At 35.2% G+C, this 23,980-nt stretch overlaps 2 protein-coding genes across 4 annotated transcripts; both read right to left on the reverse strand.

Moving 5' to 3' along the window:
* Positions 1 to 546: 546 nt before the first annotated feature.
* LOC146905047 (protein MAINTENANCE OF MERISTEMS-like) lies at positions 547 to 4,306 on the reverse strand. The gene is made up of 5 exons (XM_085726182.1): positions 3,860 to 4,306; positions 3,418 to 3,784; positions 2,625 to 2,998; positions 1,575 to 2,315; positions 547 to 1,482 (listed from the first exon to the last, which is right to left on the reverse strand). Exons 3-5 carry the CDS (start codon positions 2,994 to 2,996, stop codon positions 724 to 726), a joined length of 1,872 nt encoding a protein of 623 aa, XP_085582308.1. The 5' UTR covers positions 2,997 to 2,998; positions 3,418 to 3,784; positions 3,860 to 4,306; the 3' UTR covers positions 547 to 723.
* Positions 4,307 to 4,929: 623 nt separating this feature from the next.
* On the reverse strand, positions 4,930 to 22,795 carry LOC146905048 (uncharacterized). Of its 3 annotated transcripts, none has more exons than XM_085726179.1 (18): positions 22,454 to 22,795; positions 19,067 to 19,146; positions 17,581 to 17,631; positions 16,219 to 16,743; positions 15,761 to 16,012; positions 15,552 to 15,617; positions 14,731 to 14,910; positions 13,814 to 13,865; positions 13,437 to 13,721; positions 12,607 to 12,717; positions 10,468 to 10,659; positions 9,772 to 10,047; positions 8,625 to 9,248; positions 7,617 to 8,119; positions 7,456 to 7,516; positions 7,296 to 7,364; positions 5,822 to 6,349; positions 4,930 to 5,361 (listed from the first exon to the last, which is right to left on the reverse strand). In XM_085726179.1, the coding sequence occupies exons 1-17, from the start codon at positions 22,622 to 22,624 to the stop codon at positions 6,263 to 6,265; spliced, it is 3,585 nt and encodes a 1,194-aa protein (XP_085582305.1). In that variant the 5' UTR covers positions 22,625 to 22,795; the 3' UTR covers positions 4,930 to 5,361; positions 5,822 to 6,262. The 3 variants fall into 3 exon arrangements, with proteins under 3 accessions (XP_085582305.1, XP_085582307.1, XP_085582306.1); XM_085726181.1 differs by having other exon boundaries at positions 4,930 to 5,376; XM_085726180.1 differs by having other exon boundaries at positions 15,552 to 15,613; positions 15,757 to 16,012.
* Between the last annotated feature and the right edge of the window lie 1,185 nt (positions 22,796 to 23,980).

Here is a 23,980-nt window from a genome sequence, read left to right on the forward strand (position 1 = left end):
GAGAGGATTGAATATGCAATGCAAATTAAGTGGAAGAGACCTCTTCAAGGCTATCTAAAGTGTAATATTGATGCTTCTTTAATAGAGTTGGAATGGAATCGGTTTAAGAAATGAGTCGGGACTCTTCGTTGGAGCGAAAACCTTGTGGTCGGAACCACTAGTTACAATGTCGGTGGGCGAGGCAACAACGTTACTAACGGTTACTAATTGAGTGAAAGAATTGGAATTAGTTAGTGTTATTTTCTCAACGGACTAATTATGAATTCTGCTCTTTACCCAACAGTTTTTGCTCAATCCCAACAGAAATGATAATTTTACCCCTACGTGAGTTAACTCACGTTAGTGCAAAATTCTGCGTGACTTGAGTCACGCTGCGTGAGTTAAGTCACAATAGTGTTAATTTCAGCATGAGTTAACTCCTGCAGCTTTTGTGCTCGTACCAGAACAGGCGGTAGTGCCTTGTTCCATGTTTTCCTTTATTACTTCATATACATAGGTACAATCATTAATTCATTCAACCAAAACTCAGAATTTAAAGAACATTCATTCAACAATTCATTAAATCATGCATTCATTCATTCATAATTTAGATACACAATATTAACGAAAATTAACTAAAAACTCATAAATAAGTGCAAATGCTCAAATGTAGATATTTTACATCCAAATCCGACAAAATGTTATAAAAATACTACAAATATTAAAAAGTCATAAAATAAGACTCTACTGATGCTGCTCCCGCGGACTCCTACTCCTCCTCCGTGGAACCGGCTCCTCGTCAAACACGATATAATCGGACCGGAGGCCCTCCAAAATGCTGAAAAAGAGTGGATTTGAAGCCACCTCTGGAATCTCCATCGCATGCTCCACTCTGGCTCTCATGCTGCTGATGACCTGCAATGGATTGAAAGGATGTCTTGCCCACTCTTGCTCAACAATAACATCCTGGTAGACAGGTCTGGGAGCTATGTACTCAGGAATGGGAGCAGGGTTGACGATAAGAGGATGAGATACACTGTAGAACCATTTAATGTACCCATCTGAATGCTTCCACCCCTCGTCATCCGGGACCGGCTCACCCCTCTCCTGCTGGCTAAGGACATGGACAACAAACTCCAAAAAGGCAGTAGCCACCTCTGCTGGGGCAAGAGGCACAATCGTCGTAGGAGATCGGGGAACAGTCTGAACATATCCGTACTGCCTCAGAACTCGCTCCGGCAAATGGCGCACCATCTTTTGTTTGCCGGCCATGATCCATCCGGAGTACCAGCACACGTCCTGAAAAGGCGTCACGTCTCGTCGGTGCTCGTATGGCTTCCAGATGACATGACAATGCTCCATCGAATCCATCAAGCCTCTGAAATGATCAGCATCAGCAAACCCCCTTTTAGGTCTCCATCTACCTACATACGGGTTCTCTCGTTCGTAATCTTCATATTTCTTCCTCGGAACGACATGTCTGAAGTGAGCTATAACCCATCCCTGCACACACAAAGAGACAAATTTATATCAGCACACAAATATCATACAAAAAACTATACATTTACGGTTAACTTAAAAAAAAAAAAAATTACCACAAGCAAGGTCATGTAACCACCAATGGCGCCAACATGTGAGCTGGAGGTAAGAGAAAGTTGCTCATACAAGAAAGCAAGTCCCATCCCGCCCCATGACCACTCGCCTAACTCATCCAAATTCCGAATCGCAAGCATCCACAACAGATTAATGGTTTTGCTGTTTTTGCCGGCAAAAAGGGTGTAGCCAAGCAAGAGCAACAAAAACGCCTTAACACAAGCGGGCCTAACGCGACTCTGCTCCTCCTTCTCCTCCTCTGATAAATCCTCCCCCATCAACTGGTTACACCTATTCAACAGCTCCTCATAACGCTTTTTCAGGGCTGTGTAACTGACATAAGCACCAGAATTATTATTCACCTGCTCCACCGCTTCCTCCACCGGAAACAATAGGTGATTCACCATCAGCCCTACACCATGGTCATGATCTAAATCATCCTCCTCAATGAGCCGTCCAACGATGGGGATGTTTAGAAGACAAGCCACATCATCAAGTGTGATGGTCATCTCCCCAACAGGCAGATGGAAGCTGCTGGTCTCCTCATGCCATCTCTCAGTCATAGCACAAACTAGCCCGTGAGAGATGCTTTCGTACCCAGTCAGAAGGAGGGACCTTAGACCGGATGTACCCACCGGGCCCCAGAACCAAGGGTTATCATCTACCGGCAACGGAAGTGACAAGGCTGAAAGCTTAAGTTTCTTCCCGTGCGAGACGCCGGTCACCTTACGCTCCGCTTGCAACTGAAATACAAAATAAAAATTAAATGTCACGTATTGTAACAAACACCTTTTAAAAAAATAATTCGTAAAATAAACATGAAATATTCTACGTAAAAAATAAATGTCACGTATTCTAACAAACAACTTTTAAAAAAAATAATACGTAAAATAAACATGAAATACTCTACGTAAAAAAATAGATGTCACGTATTCTAACAAACACCTTTTGAAAAAATAATACGTAAAATAAACATGAAATATTCTAAGTAAAAGTAATTAGTAAAATAAATAGCAAAATATCATTAAATTAAATAAAGCTGTTATACTTACTACTTTATCGTTCCAAAGCTTGTATGCCACGTGTTTACCGAAGTTCGGTAAAAGAGACAACTCATAAGGCCCCCCTGGAAAGCCTCCATCCTCATCCTCCATACCAGGCTCAGCCTGCTGCTGAGGATATTGCTCATAATTCTGCTGAGGAAGCTGCTCATGCTGGTACTGTGTCGGGTCCACCAATTGGGATGCACCCGTCTGTGACGATGAGGCTCCCGCAGCATCAACCCTAGCAAGTCTAGTGCCCTCTCCTCTCGCTCGACCAGCCAAAGGACGGTGCACTGGTTGCTTCTCCCTCCGTGCACTACTAGTAGAATTCTGCTGCCTCCCAAACCCAAGTTTGTCAGGCCTGTCAGGCATCTGAGACATATCTGCACAACATTTCATACAGACAATCCAACAACAACACTTAAATTTCGGCAGTGTCATTTCAATCCGTAAACTATCACATTGCGGTCAAACTAACTATAATCAACATTAACAAACATATTTCTAACAAATTTCATCGTTAACAATCCAAAAAACAAAACAAAATTCATTGAGACATTTTATCAAACACCTACCGTGCAACTTTCAATCAACTTAAAATCAAACAATTTCAAATACCTAAAACTATCACATTTCACTCTAAACAACATCTAAAATACAATTCCTAACTTAATTCATGACTAACAATCATAAAAACTAACATGCAAAACAAATTTATAAAAACCTAAAAATGATAAATTTCTCACAAAAATCTAAAATTTCAACCAAAATAATGCAATGAAGTAGGATAATCATCACTTACTAGATATTGTGGGAGAAATTGGTTTTGAATCGTGCAAGAATGATATAATTCGGATTTAGAAAATGAGGAATTGTGTTTCTGTTTTGCTGATATATGACCTAAGTCACGCAGAGAACACATCGTGAGTTAACTCACGCACCATGAGTTAGGCAATATCGACTTTTCAGTTGGGAGCGAGCAATTTTTGTTGGGTAAAGAGCAGAATTCCTGAATTATTAGTAGATGTCTATTGGAACAGTTGTGCAGAGTCCATACTCTGCCTAGGACACGCCATCTTGGCAGATTTTTACAATGTCTAGTTCCTTATCAACTGTGTGAAGGTAGATGTTGAAAATGAGTGGAACATGTTCTTTCACCGTGAAAAAACCTGTAAGTTTTGGATGGGTCAGGTTTATCATCTGTTGTGCAGTAGTTTTTTTCTCAATTTAATGATGTTGCATACCTTCTACTTGACATCTGCAGATTGGAGGATAGGAATGTGGCAGATCGGGTAGAAGTTATGATGTGGATCATATGGCAAGCATTTAACAAAACAACAAAGTATGAATGACAAATCAAGCACGACTGAGAAGATTTGGATGCAAGCTTTTATACTGCAGAAGGATTAGTTCGACCTCCAACAGAAGCAGTTGAACAACAACAACAACAATCCAGTCCAAAATCAACCACTTCTGAGGTGGAAACACCATGAATGGGGATATCTTAAGTGCAACGTGGACACAACCTTTTCTGAGAAACAAGGCATTAGATCTATAGGTTATTGTGTTAGGAACAACGACCAAGGTTTTATAACGGCACATGCAAATTGGAGATATGCTAAAATGTCTACTATTGAAGGTGAGGCTACTGCTATACTCCAATCAATAAAGATGGCTATTAACATGGTGTTAGGGCACATGATGTGAGAGTGATTCCCATGTAGTAGTTGAGTCAAGGTTTCCAAATTTAGTAGCTTAATACCGAGGTAAGATTTATGGTTGTTCATACTTGCAGTGACTAACAAATGACTTTTGTTGTTCGTACATGCGGTCATTCCTTGGACTAGTAACCATTATTTTGAGAATATGTCCTTGTATTGAGTAATATTTGATTAAAAGATGAGTTAATTTTCTTTCGTAAAAGATAAAGTATTATTATTATTTTTACTATAGTCTAAATAAAACTTTCAACTAAAGTTATAAGGTTATTATAATCATTTTTGTAAGTTCAATTATTCCTCATTATAAAGCTATTATAACTATTTACAAATTACTCCTCATTACAAAAATTGCTCTCGATAAACTATTTGGGTGTACAATAACAACCCCTAGGAAGTATTTCATTGAAAAAAGTAATTTTATGGTATTTCAAACCATGTCAGTGTCTACACAATCTCTTTCCATTTATTGACAGAAGAGGTGCGATTACAAGTGCGCTATAACTACTCAGCCATCGACTTGAGCTAAAAATATCTAGAGTCTGCGTAGTTTTTATATCTTAATACAAGGAATAAATACGGGGTTGTTGTGATGATTTTGTTACACAAAACGATTCCTATAATAAAGTCAAATAGATAATGTACACACTAATTTCTCACTACATGTTACAATTTTCGCAAAAATGGAATGGATCATAAAGGAAAAGAAAAATATTAAACCACACATTTTACAGAAAACAAGGACGGCAGCTAGGGATGCATCTAAAAGTGAACATCCCAGGATACCCCTCATCAAAGGATCTCCTTGTGACCTGTGATAAATATATATTAACAACTTGCAAAACTGAGTTCTATCTTTTCCCATGAAAGGTGCTGTATGCCAAGTAAAAATAAGCAAGCATAGAGGCAGCCTTCATAAGTGAAAAAAATGAAGGCCCGGTGGGAATCTAAATCTAAATCCTGTACAAAAGAATCTTGTGGAGTTCTGCACTTATTTTCCACGGAATATAATGCACACCAGCCAGCAACTGCAGGTACACAAACTGATCAAGTTAATAAATGTCAGTAAAACTCAAGTAAGTGATGGATTGTGTAAAGCTTTCTTTCTTTTTCTTTTTAAAGACATGAGTTTGTTAAATACAGAAATGTCTTGACTATCACAAAGTTTAGCTTGTCCGCCTACCAAGGCCAGTGTTAATTGTCTCAATTCAGCTCAAGACTAGGTTTCCAAGAAAGGATAAAAATTAGGTATAGTGTTATTGTCACTGTTCCTATTGTTCTCAATGAAAAAAATAGTACAACTATCCCTAATAAATATACAAAAGGGTGTACAAAAACTGCCTTTTGAAAAGAAAAGACTGAGAGGAACAATAAGAACATTACTTTTAGATGCATTTTTTAAACACAACGAAACGAACATCATAAACTTTTAGATGCATTTTTTTAACACAACCAAAGCAAGATAGTAAGGGAGAGAGATGTGCATACCAGCAATAATCAGTAGCTGGGTCAAAATCAGGTGCATTCAAAATTATTCCTCAACGGAACTCTGCCTTCTCTCAGTTATTGTTGACAATAAATACACAGGAAAGATGAAGTCATGATGGCAGATAAAACATGGCTCTCCAAAAGAGTAATATCACTGAAGAAACCAACAGGCATTTAGAGCAAGCAGTGTGTTGAGTTCTGTTAATTATTTCAGAATAATCAATCAGTATTTTTGAGCAGCCCGACTCCACTAGCTCTCATTCTCAGGCCCCACGTGTGCCCTCCTTGGCCATGTACAAAAATAAATCACAATTTTGTTTATGGAAGGAAACATGTCCTGGATATACGCGTTTCGAAATCTAAGCCAATTGAATGATGTCAAACCAACACACATCTCCTACTCCAAACAATATATCCCTCCAGAAAACCATACCATGAACATCACAAGTCAATTCCAAGATCATTTGCCAGTTGAATTATGCCACGCATTTGAAGGTATGGATTTTCCAATAGTTTTTCATTGTTACTCTGCATTGCAAATGTAAGGCATAATCATATAAGTGAAGAGTTAATATTATATCACCAAAACTAAAACAAAAACATTAAGAAAATTGCAAAGGGAACAAAAATCTAGAGATTTGAAAGGAAGATTATTTTGATTTCAACAACACAATGGGTTCAGCCCTTCCCTGAACCCAACCCTATCAAGAGTTTTATACACCAGGTTGCATTTTTTAAACACAACGAAACGAACATCATAAACTCCATAAGAGTTTTTTCTTGACAGAACTCCATAGAGATATTAATAGCAAGACATAACATTCATGAAGTCAGAATTAATTTGTACAGCTCATCATACCATATCTTCAGGTGTCAGAACTTTCCCACATATGTAGACTTTCCTAGCACACTATTAATTAATCTTTAAGGGGGCTTGTTTCAAGGTATAGAACTATGAGAAATACTAATTGTTAAAAATAAAGAGCAGTGCAAAGTGCAAGAATACATTTTCGCAGATTATTTTCTTTCTCACATATTACATTTATAACGACCATGTATGATTATAAATGACGGTTACTGGTCAAAAACAATTCTGCAACAGTTTCGTGATGTAGATTTCGTCATAAATAGCGTACTCTTGTATTATATATCCAGGAATGATGTTCCTAAGAATCCTATCACCAAGAACAGTATTACCATTTACCACACTATGTTTGGTAAGTGCTTGATATTACTATAAACTATTAAAAATTTAGTAGTTTGAAAATTAAGAACAAATAAATAGAGTCTAGTGGAAAGTTATTGTTAGTCGTGTTCTTTATCCATGGGAATGAAAGATTCACACTCTCTAACATGGGAACGTCAAATTGAGAACTTACATCTAACTAATATAAAAGACAGAATTTGAATATGAATCTTATCTAAATGCAAGATTAAAATGTTAATATGGGGTTTCATTAAAGAACAACAGTACCTGTTGAGCTTTAACAACAAGATTCTGAAGCATGTGTTGATATTTCTCTGGCTTCTCTGTCATCATTCGCTGCAGCAATGCCAAATTACAACAAAATTAAGAAAAAATGATATCTAATGCCACAACACATTCAACACTACAAATCAATTAAAATCCATGCCTTCAGAAGAAAAGCGGAAGAATAATATGCCACTCTTGAATCTGTGTCATCCAAAAGTTCCCTGCCAGATACAAGAAAACTCATGTTTTATATTTCAATACGTAAAAGTTACAAAGAAGAAGGGCGGCAATTTTACAAAGAATACAGAAATTTTGGATCACCTGAAAAATTGTTCCTGGCCTACTTCCTTGAAAGCAACAGGATCTGCTGAGCATTTACCAATAAGAAGGAGGATAAGTATGGCCCGAATATCGGATGTGGCACCAGGCAGGTTTCCTCTTCCTTTACTTCCAACAGAAACTCCCAAAGCAATATCATCTGTTGCTGCTCCTGCCAATTGAATGAGTGGCCAATATAGTAAAGCAGCAGGAATACGTGCAATTAATTGCATGGGGACAATAGCTCGTCCTTGGAGAAGAGCTGCCATTGATGCAGTCTCATGATCTGGATGGTAGTTATTAGGGTATCTAGGTCTTCTATTAGATTCTTCCTTGCGTTCATCCCAGCGGAAACTATCTTGTTTGAGGACATGATTATCAATGTCAGTTTTTTTGTTTACACTAGTGAGATTTAAATTTCTGTCGTGTTGCACGTCATCACCAAACGGTAGAGCTGTCGCCGGAGGAACTCTTAGGCACAATTGAGAGAATAGTATGTCACACATCTGTTTAGAAATAGACAAAGTGTTGAGCAAAATAGGTAACAAATATGACAAACATTTAAACCAGCAGCATTCTAACTGTCATCCCAAATAGAACATTCTCTAAACATTCCTCCAAGGATTTGTGTTTACATTGATAATTCTGAAATAAGATTTCATCTATAACAAAACAAACACTTCAGCTACTTAAAGGTCTATGTGATTTCAGATTTGTATAAAGTAATTTCATTTATGATAACATACCATCTGCACTTGACAATTGAACTCATTTTATTACATCTCATAAAAGACCATGCTCTATCATGAAGACCAAAAACTTCTAACAGTTCCCCTAACAAATTCAATTGGAAAACTGTGGTTTTTTCTCTTGATGATAAGTTAAAGAACATGCATAATTAAATGCTGCATTTTGCTACAACTATTGTTGCTTGCCATTCTTTTATACGCATTTAATGTTATGATATGAGGATATTTAGCAAAAGAGTATTTTGGATTCAGAATCGATTACCTTCAGAATATTGATACGGTCTGTTTCATTTATCTGAAACGCCAGAGACAAAGCACTGCTCATTGTGTCAATTACTGCATTGGCTTTCTCAAGGTGCCAACCTTTCTTCCCATGCTGCAGATCTTTGCTGTTTGATAGCTGCATTTCATGTTCATCTAGCAAAAATTTGAATCTCATAAGAAGCCTTTCAAGAACAAACAAAAATCCCCATCTAATGTAGTTGATTTTGGACTTTAAAAGGCCACACATAAGTAAAATGGACAGAGGAATATTTGATGTATCCAAAGAATCTTGAGTTCCTGCTTGAGTAATTTTATGCTGGAAGTATTTGATACTTGACCATATATCTCCATCTCTTTCCTCACTAATTTCAGCAATAAGCAGATCACCTAACCAGATATACCCATTTTGACGGTACGAAATTCTTTCAGAGTGAAGTAGGGAATGTAAAGTCACCCATGAATGCTTTGCTTGCAAATCAATGCCATTTTGCAGAGCCGCACCATCCATATTTTCAGAAAACTTGTGAGATTTGGTTATCAGAGTCATATGAGAGAATTCTTTGTCCAGATGAGTGAATGAACTTATTACGGTGTCAAACTTCTCTGCTACAATTTCCAGTAGCTGCAAAGATTTAAAAGAAACATGCAAGATATAATTGAATGTAAAGTTCAAAACAAGCTTAATTTATAAGCCACAAATGCAAAAAAATACAACTCAAATAGAAAGTTACAACAACTTCCTGATTTTTAAACATTGGAGGCAATATAAATGGAAAATAAGCCTATACTTGGACAAAGCAAAAGCAGCATTCAAAACCTTATATAAATACTAGATGAACTCTCGCATTTTTCTGAAGGAGCTACATAAGGCTATACACATAACATAACCATAAAAAGAATACTAGATGAACTCCTTTGCACATCTTCTCCAGGGTATAAATGGTAAAATGTCCTTTACAAACCAAAATGCATGTTGGGATTCTTTTTTCTATATTTTACAAAGAAACCTATTGTGTTTTTGATATTTATGAAACAATTTGAAGGTTCTCTTATGGCCACGCCAACTAAGATAATAAACATTCATCAAAGTAGTGGAGGAGAGAGTGGGGGTATCAATAAACAAGAGAAGGATAATGTCGACATACCGCATTTAGCCGTTCACTGTTAGGATATCTGGACAAAGTAGATGCAATTGATCTTCTCAAAATCTCCCCAATGCATTCTACTCCAAGTTTGACAGAAATATAAAATGCCTCAGCTGCATTTGCTTGAGCAAGTAGAGAAGCAATAGGTTGGATCTCATCATCACTGTATTCATTTACTCCTGTAGCTATACATTTTTCATTTATTTGATGGAGAATGTACTCAAAAAGCACCGAATACAGATTTTTCCTTTCTTCTCTTGAGTTTGCAAGGGAATACTGCACCAACATAGATAAATATGGGGGAAGTCATGCAATTTGAAACTAAGCAACACTAAGAGTAGGATGCTGGTTCAGAATTTTATCTACAATTATACTATTCTGACTAATGGAAGGAAAAAAAAAAAGAAGCTAGAATCTTATCAATTAGATGATATGGAAAATTTATGTTGGGCACATTACGCAAGCGCAAAAGTCAATAAAAATTTGATGGAGAGTTTCAAACTCTTGAGATTAAGGAGCAATACAAAGTCTAAATATATAATGTCATGTATGACAAACATAAGTTCATATATAGCAGTACTATATAATACAAAACAATATTATCAGTATTCACTCTTAAAGGGACAACAATGATACTGTAAAATGAACTATATTGGAATTTGGGAAGTATGTTAGAGTGTTAAAATATAGGCATACCTCAATGAAAATAAATTGAACTCCTCCAATCAGATCAAGTTGGTCCACAAGAAACTTTGGTTTTCTAGAGACAAGCTCTGTAACTTCATCAGGAACTTCATAAAACATGTTGGTTAACATGGAAATCAGCTTGCAATGAACTAATTCTGCCCAGGAGTTCTCCCTGCTGGTTCTTATAAGTTGCTTCAGAACCTAAAGCAAATTGGGAGTAACTAAATTATACACAGATATCATAATTAATCACATACTGCCAATAGAAAATAAAACAGTGAACGAATGACTGCATAAAAACCCAAGATAAAAAAGGTCAGGAATCACAAACTACTGTAGTAAGAATTGTTCATAACTGAAATGCATAAAACCACACAACTTAAACTATCCAGCCTTCTATTGAACACTGGCAGTATTTTATAAATAAATGAAAACACAGATGGAAACAAAGAATGTTTATAGTATGGATCTGCAATTTTAGAACCTCTTTGCATGCGTGATTTTTGGTCTTCTGAGAAATTCTAAAACATAACCCAATAACAGTACTAAGTAAAATAAAGGCAACAGTTATGTAACTTAATTTTATATATAGGATTTATAAGCAAGAAAATAAATATTCCATGATGAACACCTCCTTTATCACTCTTCCTTAATAAGTTGCGAGATACTCAATAATTCCAACCAAACAGAGTGAGTACTGGTGAAGACGTGAAGTGTGTGCTTCTAAACCAAAAGAATTTGTGAACCAGTCAACCAGAGAAAAACTGAGAAAGTGGTGGAAAATGATTGACAAGATTAGAAGAGATAGAGAAGAGAGAGAATACGATATCACTAACTAACAGTGTGCACAACTGTCTGTATTAAAAAAAAAAAATCAGAAATCACTCAAGTCTGTTACACGGTAGGCATCAGGAATAGTTAGTGGTAGTTGTAACTGAACAGATAACTATCAGTGCAGCAGCCTAATGGTTAATAGTTACATATGTATTATCCGGAAGCCTTTAGAGGGGTTTTAAAAAAGGTTAGGATTCGACTGCCATCCATAAAGAGATTGATAGTAATGAAACTGAAAGGAAATGGAGCAATTCGTTAGTTAATAGACATTAAAGTTACAGTAGAGTATCAATAGTTAGTTGGAACAATTTGTTAGTTAAGAGAATGTCAAAGTTAAAGAGAACGGTGAATTATAGAGAAACTGAAAGAGTTAGGATCCTCTCCATTTATGACCTTCTCCATTTCTTGATAGAAAAAAGGTTGGGACTCAACCACCATCCATAATGAGATTGATAGTAATGAAAAGCCCTACTTGATTTTAAGGCTTCTTTACACTTCTGGTTCCCCGGGTATCACGAGTGTGCAATTTTAGTTCTGTCCATCAACACTAATTTTTAATGTCATGAGCCTACGTGGTCCATTTAGGTTTGTATTGGTACTAACTTGGGCCATCCTGGCAAGCTGATGTACCCAAAAAGGCCCCTCAGGCATGGTAATAGTTAGATTATAAGCTTTCCCAAAGAGCCTCTTTATCTTGTCACAACGATACTTTTTTGGCAACATCAACTTGCCAAGTTGGCTTAATTTAGTTCCAACATAGGTCCATGTTGGCTACGCAGGCTTCCGGATTACAAATTAAACAAGTAATAGTATACAAATTGCAACGATTGGTTGACGGATATCTTGAGACCTGATTTTGCACAATTGAAACCGGAGAACCAAAATTGCACAAACGTGGTACCTGAGGGAGCAAAAGTACAACTCTCCCCTTGAAAAGGTTTTACTTTGTTTTGTATTCAGAACAGAATAAATAAATAAATAAATAGGCTCATGCTTTTTCTTTTTTCCTTCCATATTTTTTTTCTAAAAGTAAGAGGAACAATGCTATTTCTGATTCTTTTAATTATTTTGTTCAACAAATTATCTCACATCCCTGTGCTTTCACGTTCTTAAATGTAAACTTTTTAGCAAGAGCAAACATGGAAGCTCCCCATATTCACTAATCATTAAGCATCCTCTCTTTCCAGACACCCTGTCCAATATTACAAAAAGTGAAGCAAAAAACTTACCCTGCAGATTGCAGTACGAAACAAATAATAAGATTTCCATGAACACTAGTAGAGTGAAAAGTAGGAGAGGAATATTATTTCTCACCCTTATGTCGAGTCCCTGTAAACGATTTCTCCTGATCTTTCCTCTATCACAGACAAAATAAAGCAAACAGCTGAGTGCAGATGCCCAAACAGATTCTTCCTTTTCTTCAGTCTGTAAAATGTAATTGATCACCATAGAAGTGTAAGAAGTTAAGAGAACAGTGTGAATGAACCATTTCTAAGAAAATGTTGAAAGAATGACAACATAATTTTCTTGAGAATCTTATGAAATACTCCCTCCGTCTCAAAATAGTGTCCTCTTTACTATTTTTCTTTGTCTCAATTTATTTGTCCCTTTTACAATACTAATACAACATTTATTATTTTTTTAAACCAGCATACCCCTATTTCTTGCATTTTAATCATCCAACTATTTCACTAACTATAATTAACAAGGGTGTTTTAGTAAATGAACCATATTTTTCCATTGAAATCAACACTACTAATCATTTCCTTAATAACCGTGTAAAACCCAAAAGGGACACCTATTTTGAGACGGATGGAGTAGATGATAAAAGTTTTTCTTAGTCCAACTAAGCAGTGTTCATCTTGATATGAGAATTCCGTATAAGATACGAGATTGCAATCTTGTCTTGTATCCTTGTTATCAATCAATTGTCATTAACAAAAAAAAAAATACACACACACACACCTGCCGCATTTGAAATGACAAAGCATCTACATCATATCATGTATTACAGGTATCAATATATTGTGGAATGGAAAACAAAATATTGACACCTGTCAATCAGATGATCCCACCAAAGAAAATCATTACATAGCACAAGCAATAATCTATCTTGTTTAACAATTTATTTTTCTGATCAGTACCTGAACAAGTAGAAGCAGTATCTCATACAGAATATTTATAATCCATGGCTCAAAACTATCAATTGCAGAGACTGTGTCTGATTTGTCATGAGAATTTCCTTTTCTGCTATCTTCCATCATAACTTGAGTGTTGCTGTCATAGTAGGATTCTTGAGAATATTCTTCTTCAATAGTGGAAGCATCGTCAACAATCATCGGTTCTAGGAGATGTGAATGAACCCCTAGATTTAGAATCAAATCGAAAGCGCGGATCCTGCAAGCTGTTTCAGAAGAACTAAGAATATCCTGAAAGATACATTTGAAATACAAATTAGTAAAAATAAAACAGATGTAGTTATAAAAAAAAAAAAAGAAAAATGTACTTTTTAATGTATCACCTCAAGCATAGAAAGAATGAGAGGAGCAGCTGTCTGAGAATCTAAAACATACCTACAGAACAATATTTTTATGACCATCATACACAATACACAATAAACTCACAGAACTACGCAACAACTACAGATAGGTGAAATAATCAGAAAATTTCAATCAAGTAGATGGACAGAAAGTTAATCTGTTGTGGAGGGATCCAGCACTCAACCTAATATAACTCCTGACATTAAAAAGTTCAATATCTCCGTTTGAAAACACTATGTAATGATATCTCGGTATTGCTTTCATATAACACTATGTTAACAATAAATAATCTGGAGACCCAAGATATAATTAAACAGACATTATCAAAATACCAGTCAAAAAATTATACACACACGCACGTGTATATATGTATGACTATGTATATAGTATGACCAATGCAATCATTTTGGTGTATAACACAGTGAATTTGATCTGTTTAGCCCGTGAATCTATAGTTCACTATAGGTCAAAACATTTGCAGTTCACACACCTCATTGCAACAGCTTCTAAACTGGCCTTCCTTAAATTGGTGCCAGATGCCAAAGAACTTCTGGCCAACTATTCGAATATATGTTTATATTAATTTGGAACAGGGATGCCAGCTTCAATAAAAATATTTACTAATCCTAAATTTTTGCTCGACAATTTCTTTTTGAAATAAGCAGTGGTCCGTCACCATTTTTTCATCAATGTCCAGTATCAACCCCTCCTCTTTCCTCTTTGAAAAATTAATTTAACTCATCCTATTTTTAAAGTTGTCTGTAACTAAAAATATTAAAATTTTAATCATGGGAATCATGAATATATAGTAAAACTGAGAGAATGTCATGACTTGGGGTAATCAAAGGATAACAAGAGATGATAAAAACAAAGACGACAATAATTAATTGAAACATACATGTCAATAACTAATTTAATAAGGACGCTAACAGCCACATCTGTCGATGGTTTTCCACTGCTATTGCCTAGTCTAGTTGACACTGTCATAACATTGGTGCTTGGGGAAGAAGCCTCGGAGCAAACTGCAGCAATAACTTCTTGTACCTCGGCAGGGTTTAATCGTAGAGGTTGTTGCTCACTGGTCAGCGAAAGAGATCATTTTGTGAGGTGTAAAATGATAAAAACAAATATATCAATAATTAAAAACTATTGTACGATAAAAAAAAAAGTTGCAAGCCAAGGTATTTTATAATCAACAAAGGATGCAATAAAAACCAGAGCATAATAAACAGGTATGTTGATAGGTATTTTATCCTGGGAATCACTTTAAGGAAACTTGTAAGCTTTAGAATCATGAGATCATTTGTTTGAAAAGCATTGCCCATCATTACATTATTGTATTTTTATCATTAAAATTAAGAACTATTAGATATTCCTTTAATTGTACAACTTCCTAGATTGATTGTCACTACTCCTAGAGTATACAACTTCCTAGGCTAGTGCTTACTCATTAAGCATTCAATTAATTTATTGTAAAATCATTATAAATACAAGGTGTGTGATCTCATTACAGACACGTAGAATTTACAGAGTTCACATATTTTTACACGTATTATAGTTTCTCTAATCGAATGATGAGAACAATTTGGAATCCAAATAGCAAGGCAATTATGGCAATTGAAATTCTGTAATATAAGATTGACGACAAAGCCTGTGTTATGGTTGCAAAAATTTGCTATCAAATTCCTTTGAAGTATCTCAAGTGAACATGATCAATACCTGTAATGGCGATACTGGAAAAGCTGTCGAGCTCGGGGACGAAATGTAATCACGGGATAATCCTCCCTGGAGAAATAGCAATGTTCAGAACAGCAAATCAAATTATGAAAAGCCTTCAACAAGCCAAAGTTGTAAAAAAAATTATCAGACTTTTAGTCGGCCTTGTGAGGAAAAAAAATAATAGGGACTCAAGTTATACGAGAACATGCCATATCTGACGAGAGCCTGCTTTTTTGCGTTTAGATGCTGTTATTGCTCTCAGGTGGCAACGAGCAGAGACGGAATTTGTAATTGGTGTTACAGGAGAAGACTGCAACAGCTGATCCAGGTAAGGCATATCATCAGTTCCAAAAAATTTCCATGGTTTCCCCTTCATCTTAGATTCAATATCTCCTACAAGTAAAGCTGCTGCACCTACTTCTAAGAAACTACTATGTGATGTCATATACTGACCACGATCACTGCATAAATCAAGTTAAATAATAGAGTCAATTTTTTAAGCACTGTAAGAGATAACCCAAGAGACCCAAACCAAAACCAAAACCAAGCATGGAATGCAAGTTTTGATGAGCTCATGTTGAGACCACAATAGCTTCCATAGTCGGCTTTAAAAAAAAAATTATTTTCTCAAAATAAGCTGTGAATAAAATGCTGAAAGAATATTTACCTTTCAGTCCCGACAGATGACGACTGTGTTGTCTCAAGCCAGCGCCATTTCAGAACATCATGGGCAATGAACCTTAGTTCATCATTTTCATCACCTTTTTCACGTTTTAAGGACTTTGACACAGATAAGACAGTTGAATCTTTCTTTAATGTTTCTGGAACACTTGCAGGACTTGGCATTTCTGGAACACTAGCAGGACTAAGTTGGGAATTGAAAGATTTACTCAGTAAAGATGACAATGTTGGCAGTGATTTTCCCGATGAAGATGATGGTCCAGTAAATGAAGCTGGTTGAAAAAGCCGTTTCGGAATGTGTCGAGCCACTAGGGAACGCACATAACTCAATGACTTCACATGTGCCTCAGAAGCAATGCTAGATACAAGTAAAGGAGATGGGGTTGTGGATGCACCAGATTGACGATTCAGAGACTGCGACCATGGCTGATTTGGGTTAATAACACATTCAGCAATTACTGCTGAACAAAAACGATCTATCTGAAGTAATGTCTCCTCGCTCGGTTTGTATCTGTATTAATCAACAAGCTCAGAACCCTTGGAAATGGCAAAATAGCAACAAAACAAGATGTAATATGACATCATACAAGGAAAGATAACCAGCTGCATATTCCATACATTAAATGAATCTAAGTAAAATGCAATCAATTAACAAATCAATAGATAGAAGAACCTTCAATAGAAAACAAATTAGCACAATACTATAAGGACTCACCAACCTATTCTCTTTTTACCCATGAGAATATAAAGAGGTTTGTCACTACAAGGCAAACCCGTCAGTATATATCAAAATATATTTTTGGAAACATGACCCGACCATCTTCTTTTTTCTGAGTTTGAATTTTTTTGGATTTCTATTCAGAATATGACATTTTATGGTTCACTTTTGTAGTTCTTTCTATTCTATATTTTATCCCCAAAAAAACGAAAGTGATGCTACTAAATAAATTTCAATAATTCCCACACATCTTGAGCAATAAAAGTTGTTGGTGCTGGTTCAAAATACAGAAGAAAATAGTTTTTATTGCTACAAAACCTATTATATTTAAGGTATTTGTGATCCCTAGCTCTCCCCTACCATAAATTCATTTCTAAAACCAAAGATAACCCTCTTTAGTCTCTCCTTCACATTATTTATAGCCTGTGAGTTCACTCTTTAACTAACTATTAAACTAACCAACTATTCCAACTGAAGGTTTATCTATTAGAGAGACCATGGACATTTAGATTCCAATATTATAGTAACATGCAAATCTATGAAATGAGGATGGAAAAGAGATAGATAATGCTCAGATAAAAATTTGAGAAAATACTGAACATCTACATATTCAAATAACTGGTAACATACCTTAGAAGATACCGCTTTAATAGTGCCACACACCTTGCAACTACTGCAGGACTGGTGAAAATAGTGTCAATGTCAGAAAAAGCAGAACTTTGAAATGGTTAACATAATACTAACAAGCTAAAGCAATAAAAAGAGAAAACAATAATTGAGGTATCTAACTAAACTAAACTCTCTGCATATGTAGCCGTGTATATGGCAAACATCCACAAATCCTACACAAAGGAACCAAAGCTCCTTCCAGTTCCACTCTGGTAACAGACTCGTGCTCGAAGCTCCAATCCTCCAGACTTTGGTCACTAATAAAAAAGAGCGAATGAAAAGCCTGGTACCTCTGGTCCTTGGCTGGACGTGGAAAAAAGTACGAGAAGTGGTATAAAGGCTGAAACTTTACGTGTTTTCTTGGTGTAAAATAAAGTTTCCGCCTCTGCTTTAAATCTGCTTCTAGCCAATACGCTTTCTAAGAATGGGAACTAATGGTTCAAGTTCAGCCTCCTGAGGTCTTAAACCCCAGGACTAACCTAGAGAAGACCAATGGAGTCATTAGTTGATGAAAGTACCGCCCAAACTAATGGGAATTCATCCTTCACAGCAATCCAATAGCAATTTCCTAACTTCCATCTATAGGACAACGTGAGACTGGAAATTCCTTGATGGGAGTGGTAATGCATGCTATTAAAAATAAAACAAGTAAATGAGTGCATTATACATAGAAAGGTGTTAAAACTGCCTGTACAGGTAGCAGGAGGAATGGATGCACACAGTAAGGTTCAGTTGGTTATAGGAGAGGATACGAGATTAAAAGGAAGAAATAAGGAGACAAGCCAAGACTGAATTGAGGGAGATTGGAGTGAGGATTGAAAGCCTTGGGTTATCTATGTTTGATCTTAATTTTCCAGTTTGTCTTCTATGTAATTTTTGTTGCCGTTACTGATATTAGTAACAGAGGTCATAATACAAACTATGTATTAGCATCTTATTATTGCATATTTTCTATCAAGGTCTTAAAATCACAATAGCACCTCAAATTTCAAAATACGACAGCATCCAATTCCACAGACACAAATAGATACACTAGATTCTAATCCCACAGACAAATAGATGCACTAGATTCTAAACCCAGACACATAATAGGTTCTCAGAGATTGATTAGTACACTACAGATCTAAATTATAAGGATGCACTCTGCATGCTTCATCCAACATTATTAGTTCACTAAATGCATGACATTGACTGAAGTATACTGCAAATTGATATACAGCAATGGTCTTAAAGCCATCTGAATGGTATCACCAACTACACCATGTCAAGAAATAAATTGGAAAATGCTAACAACTGTGTTTAGAAGTCCAAAAAAGAAACTTTTTTTTGGGAATTGTGTATTCAACACATTGAAACTTCAAAAATAAACTTTTTCTACCTAAGATTTATAAATCATTTCCTCTTTTGAATCCTTAACAAGTGCCCTAAACCTATAATTGACAATTACCTGCGCTCCCTCTCCGCAATAGTATGCTCCAGAATTGCACTATAAGCCATGTCTGTGGTTGTAGGGCCTTTCAAATAGTCCTGCAATCACATATTGAAGCCATAAAATAAAATTGGTAAAGCTGAGACTTTGGTCACTGAGCATCAAAATCAAATATCATGGCATCATAATTTGCAACCAATTCAAACTTTGGTCATGATAAACCATAGATAATTACAGGTTATGGCGGCATTAAAATGGGGCTGTGTTATGAGATACACTAGTTATATTGCAGATAGTAAGGAATCCCTAAAAGATGAAGCTAGTGCTTGTATATTCTGCGTAGAAATACTGGACTAACTATGGACAACTAACATATTTTTCCCCTACAAGATATGCTAGTTAGAAATCACTGTATACAGATGATATATTAATAATTGTGAGAAAATAAGCAAAGCTACATTTACTCTAAAAGTTATGCGATGATTTATAAACAAAAATAAGAAATACTCGTTTAATTTAGACAGAACTTCTAAAACTTCTAGAAACCGTATGCATCATTCCATTTAATATTAGTAACTTATAATTTATAAACAAAAACAAACCAAAGGAAAAACTCTGTTTCAAAAGAGCTACGAACAAAACTCACACACACCAAGTGTTGATAAGTGGGGAATCGCGGGTTTGAACCCGTGCCCAGCATAGCAAATGTCCCTGCAGCTACCAGCTTAGTTGTAGCTGTACTTACGGGTCGGAAAAATTCTTAATCACACAAAGTAAAGAAGAAACTATTACATTAATTAAGAAACCACACCGTGAGTCCATCTCAGACTAAACTTAAAAATTAAAAGATGAGACTAGCAGCATATTAAGTTTCAGAATTTCCATCAAGGGGTTGCTATTGTATACCCTCGTGAAGGATTTTATAAAGAAAAATCTGCAGCATCATAGTTTACTATGCATGTAATTGAGGCCACATTTGTCGGCACTCTGCAATATAAAAACCGTGACCACGACCATTATTGCAATTAAAAGCCTGCCCTCACAAATATACGGCATTAAGCCAGCTTGAGTAGTGAAGCATTTATTGAATAGACTAACTTTACGACGAATGTTTAAAAACATAATTGAATATATAAAATCTAGAGTCCTTAAATGTTGCAAAGAAATGTTTGCCACATCGGTCTTTATTTAAGCGGAAAATGTTATTATTCTTAATTCTTAATACTCCCCATGGTCTCAATTATTAGCAACATTTCACTTTTTAGGTTCATTGAATAACTGATGTATTCGGTTCGATCTATATTACAGACCAGATACAATATTTATTCAATGAACCTAAAAAGTGATTTTTTGTTTATAATTGAGATAGGAGGGAGTATTATGTTGTGGTTGAATCAACCTCTCAACCTCCTTATCATTCCACTCCTTAACTCCTCACCCCCAACCACCAAGCCAACCTTATCACTCGGCAACATTATATTTTACAATGTTCATCGCAATTGAGGCCGAATCAGCCACATTTGTCAGCTCTCCGCAATATCATAGACCACAACAGCGGCCGTTACCGCAACTTCAAAGCCTGACCGTACAAATATACGACATTAAACCAGATTCGGTTGCGAAGCATTTACTGAATACACTAACTTTACAATGAATGTTTAAAAACACTATTAAATATATAAGACCTATAATCCATAAATGCTTGACAAGTACACACAGGGCTGAGTAGTATCATTGAGTAACGCCTATTCCAAACAAGTTCATCTAAAAAACCATATCACATTAAGACAAGACTATCGCAAACTTAAGTTTCAGAACTTCCAACAGAGTCGCTATGGTTAACACCTGTGCAAGGCCTTAAAGAACGGTTCGCAACAGTCTTTTTTTAAACGGAAAATGTCAGTATTGTTAATATTATGCTGTGGGTGGGAATGGAACTCTCAACCTCCTTATCACTCCACTTCTTAACTCCTCACTCCCAATCACCAAGCAAACCTTATCACTCCGCAACATCATAGTTTATGATGTGCGACTGCGATTGAGGCAAAATCAAAAACCCCGACAGAAACTGTTACCACAGCTTAAAAGCCTGCGCGTACAAATATATGGCATTAAACCAGTTTAAGTCATGAAGCATTTATTGAATACACTAATTTTCCAACGAATGTTATAAAAACACTATTAAATATAAAACCATCCTTCTTGACAAAAATCCTTAAATGCTTGTACATACATGAGTAAGTAGTACCATTGAGTAACGCCTCTTAAAACAAACCATGTCACATTAAGACAAGACTAGCAAAAAATTAAGTTTCAGACTTCCAACAGGGAGTCGCTATGGCGTACCCACGAGCAAGGTTTCAAAGAGTGGTCTGCAAAATCATAGTTTTTTTATAAACGGAAAATGTTAGTATTGTTAATATTATGTTGTGGGTGGGAACAAAACTCTCGACATCCTTACCACTCCACTCTTTAACTTCTCACCCCAACCACCAAGCCAACCTTATCACTCATCAACGTCTAAATGATGATGAGTGACCGGGATTGAGGCTAAATTTGTCGGCACCCCACAATACCGAAAACCGCAACGGTGGCCGTTACCAGAACTTTAAAGCTTGCCCTCATGAATATAAGCCATTAAACTAATTTTGGTTGCGAAGCATTTATTGAATACACTAATTTTACAATGAATGCTTAAAACTAAGAACACTATTAAATATAAAATCTATAACCCTTGAATGCTTCATAATCACGTTACATAGACTAAACTATATCATTGAGTAATACCTCTTTCAAACAAGTTCATTAAAACAAACCATATCACATTACATTGACTAAACTACCCCTCCCACATTTCACTTCAAAAAATCCAAATTCCATTCTCAACCATAAAGCTATTATTTCACCAAATTAAAAATATACATAACTTCATATTTTTCTACCAAACAAACAAGATAATAATCGCATTCCCATAAAAAAATCATAATCATAATGATTACCAAAATTAAAAAAATAAATAAATAGGACCCGATTCAGTGATTTAATCTCCATCACAATGTCATAAAAAACTCATAATCATACTAATAATAACAAAAATATTAAAAATAAATAAAAGATAAATAGGACCAGAATTTTCTTCAACTATATAATACGAAATTATGATGAATATTCAATTTCTACTAACACTACTGAAACTGAAAATCAGCTAAGTCGCAATTGCATTGTCATAAACAAATCATAATCATAATAATAACAAAAAATAAAAATTGGACATGATTCAGTGATTTTTCTTCAACAATATGACATCGAATTACGAAATTCAAATTCAATTTCTACTAACACTACTGAAAAACCAAATCGAAATCGAAAATCAAAAGCGAAGAGGAGTAAGAAGAAGCGTAATACCCGAAGAATTCTGGAAGGTTCATTAGCGGCGGCGGAGGAGGAAGGAGAGGAAAGGCAATCAGCGACGGCGCGACGTAAAGGTTCCGGTAACTTCTTCACCGACGAAGATCTCAACCTAGAAACGGCGCCGATTAACTGCGGCGGAGTAAAAGACATTGGATTCGATTCCATTCGGGTCGGGTCAAAAAACAGTTATAACAACAAGAAATGAATCTGAAAAATGAGAAATCGCATATAAATAACGAAGTTTCGAAAGTGTTTTCGTTCTTCTACATTTGAAAATTGTGTGAATGAATTGTGATTTTGCGTTTGCGTGCGTTAATTTGAGATTTGAGAGTGAATGAAAAAATAAAGGGGAAAATAATTATTAAAAGTTTATAAAGTTGAATGTTATTTTTTGTTTCGAGTGTTGTAATAGCTGTATCGTACGTAATGTAACGCAGTAGTTATATATGGTGTGATGAACTTAGCTGGCATGCGCAAAACTTTATAAATAATCATTCATCGTATTACATTACATCATTATATATGGTAATATTAATTAATTAAATTGATAAATGGATTAGATTAGTTTCCACTTGAATAAGGGTAGTTTAGGTAATAAAACTCGTGTTTATTCTCTTGCCCGATGATTTCCATGTTTGGAAATTGTCAATGGAATGGTGGATGTTCGGGTAGTACATTTAAAAAAAAAAAAATTACATTAACTCAGTTGGTAGGATTATGCATAATGTGTAACGTTTCGAATTCCGGGTACCATAATAAAAAATTACATCAAATATTATTTTAAGATATTTAATTAAAAAAAGATATTTAATTGTATCAGTTGGTCTTTTATTATGTCATTTTTTTTGTTAAATTACATCAAATGTCATTTTAAGATATTTAATTGTAGCACTTCGTCTTTTATTATGTAAAAAAAAAAATCAATGGTTTTTTTTATTTTTGGGTTAAATACGTTTTTTATCTCTATAAATATATCAATTTTTTGTTTTAATCCCTCTAAAAAATTTCTTCAACTTTTAGTCCCTATAAAATTTTCAATCACTACTTTTGATCTCTATTTTTAAGTTTTTTTATTTTTTTTAATGAAATGTGTAGAATATTATAAAAATCACTCCTAAAAAAATTAAATTTTTTCAACAAAACATAAATTCAATATGAATTTTCAACCTCCAAAAACATAAAAATTCATATTTAATTCATGATGTTATGATAAAAAAATTCTAATTTATTTTAGGAGAGATTCTTTTAATATTATAACTTTTTTTGCAAAATTTTATTCAAAAATATGAATTCTACATATGAGTTTATTTTAAAAGAGGGATAAAAAATGAAGCTTAAAAACTTTTGGAGGACTAAAAGTTGAAGAAATTGTTTAGAGGGACTAAAACGAAAAGTTGACATTTATAGGGTTCAAAAAAATATATTTAACCCTTTATTTGTTTTCTTATCACTTAGGTATTTTACCCTTTGTGTTGCGGGCTTGGAAGGGGGAGAGGAGGAGTTTAAAAAAAAGAGGGAAGG

The sequence above is a fragment of the Medicago sativa genome, chromosome 7, assembly GCF_051527215.1.
Source record: "Medicago sativa cultivar Bolivia chromosome 7, Bolivia_mono, whole genome shotgun sequence".
NCBI lineage: Eukaryota > Viridiplantae > Streptophyta > Magnoliopsida > Fabales > Fabaceae > Medicago > Medicago sativa.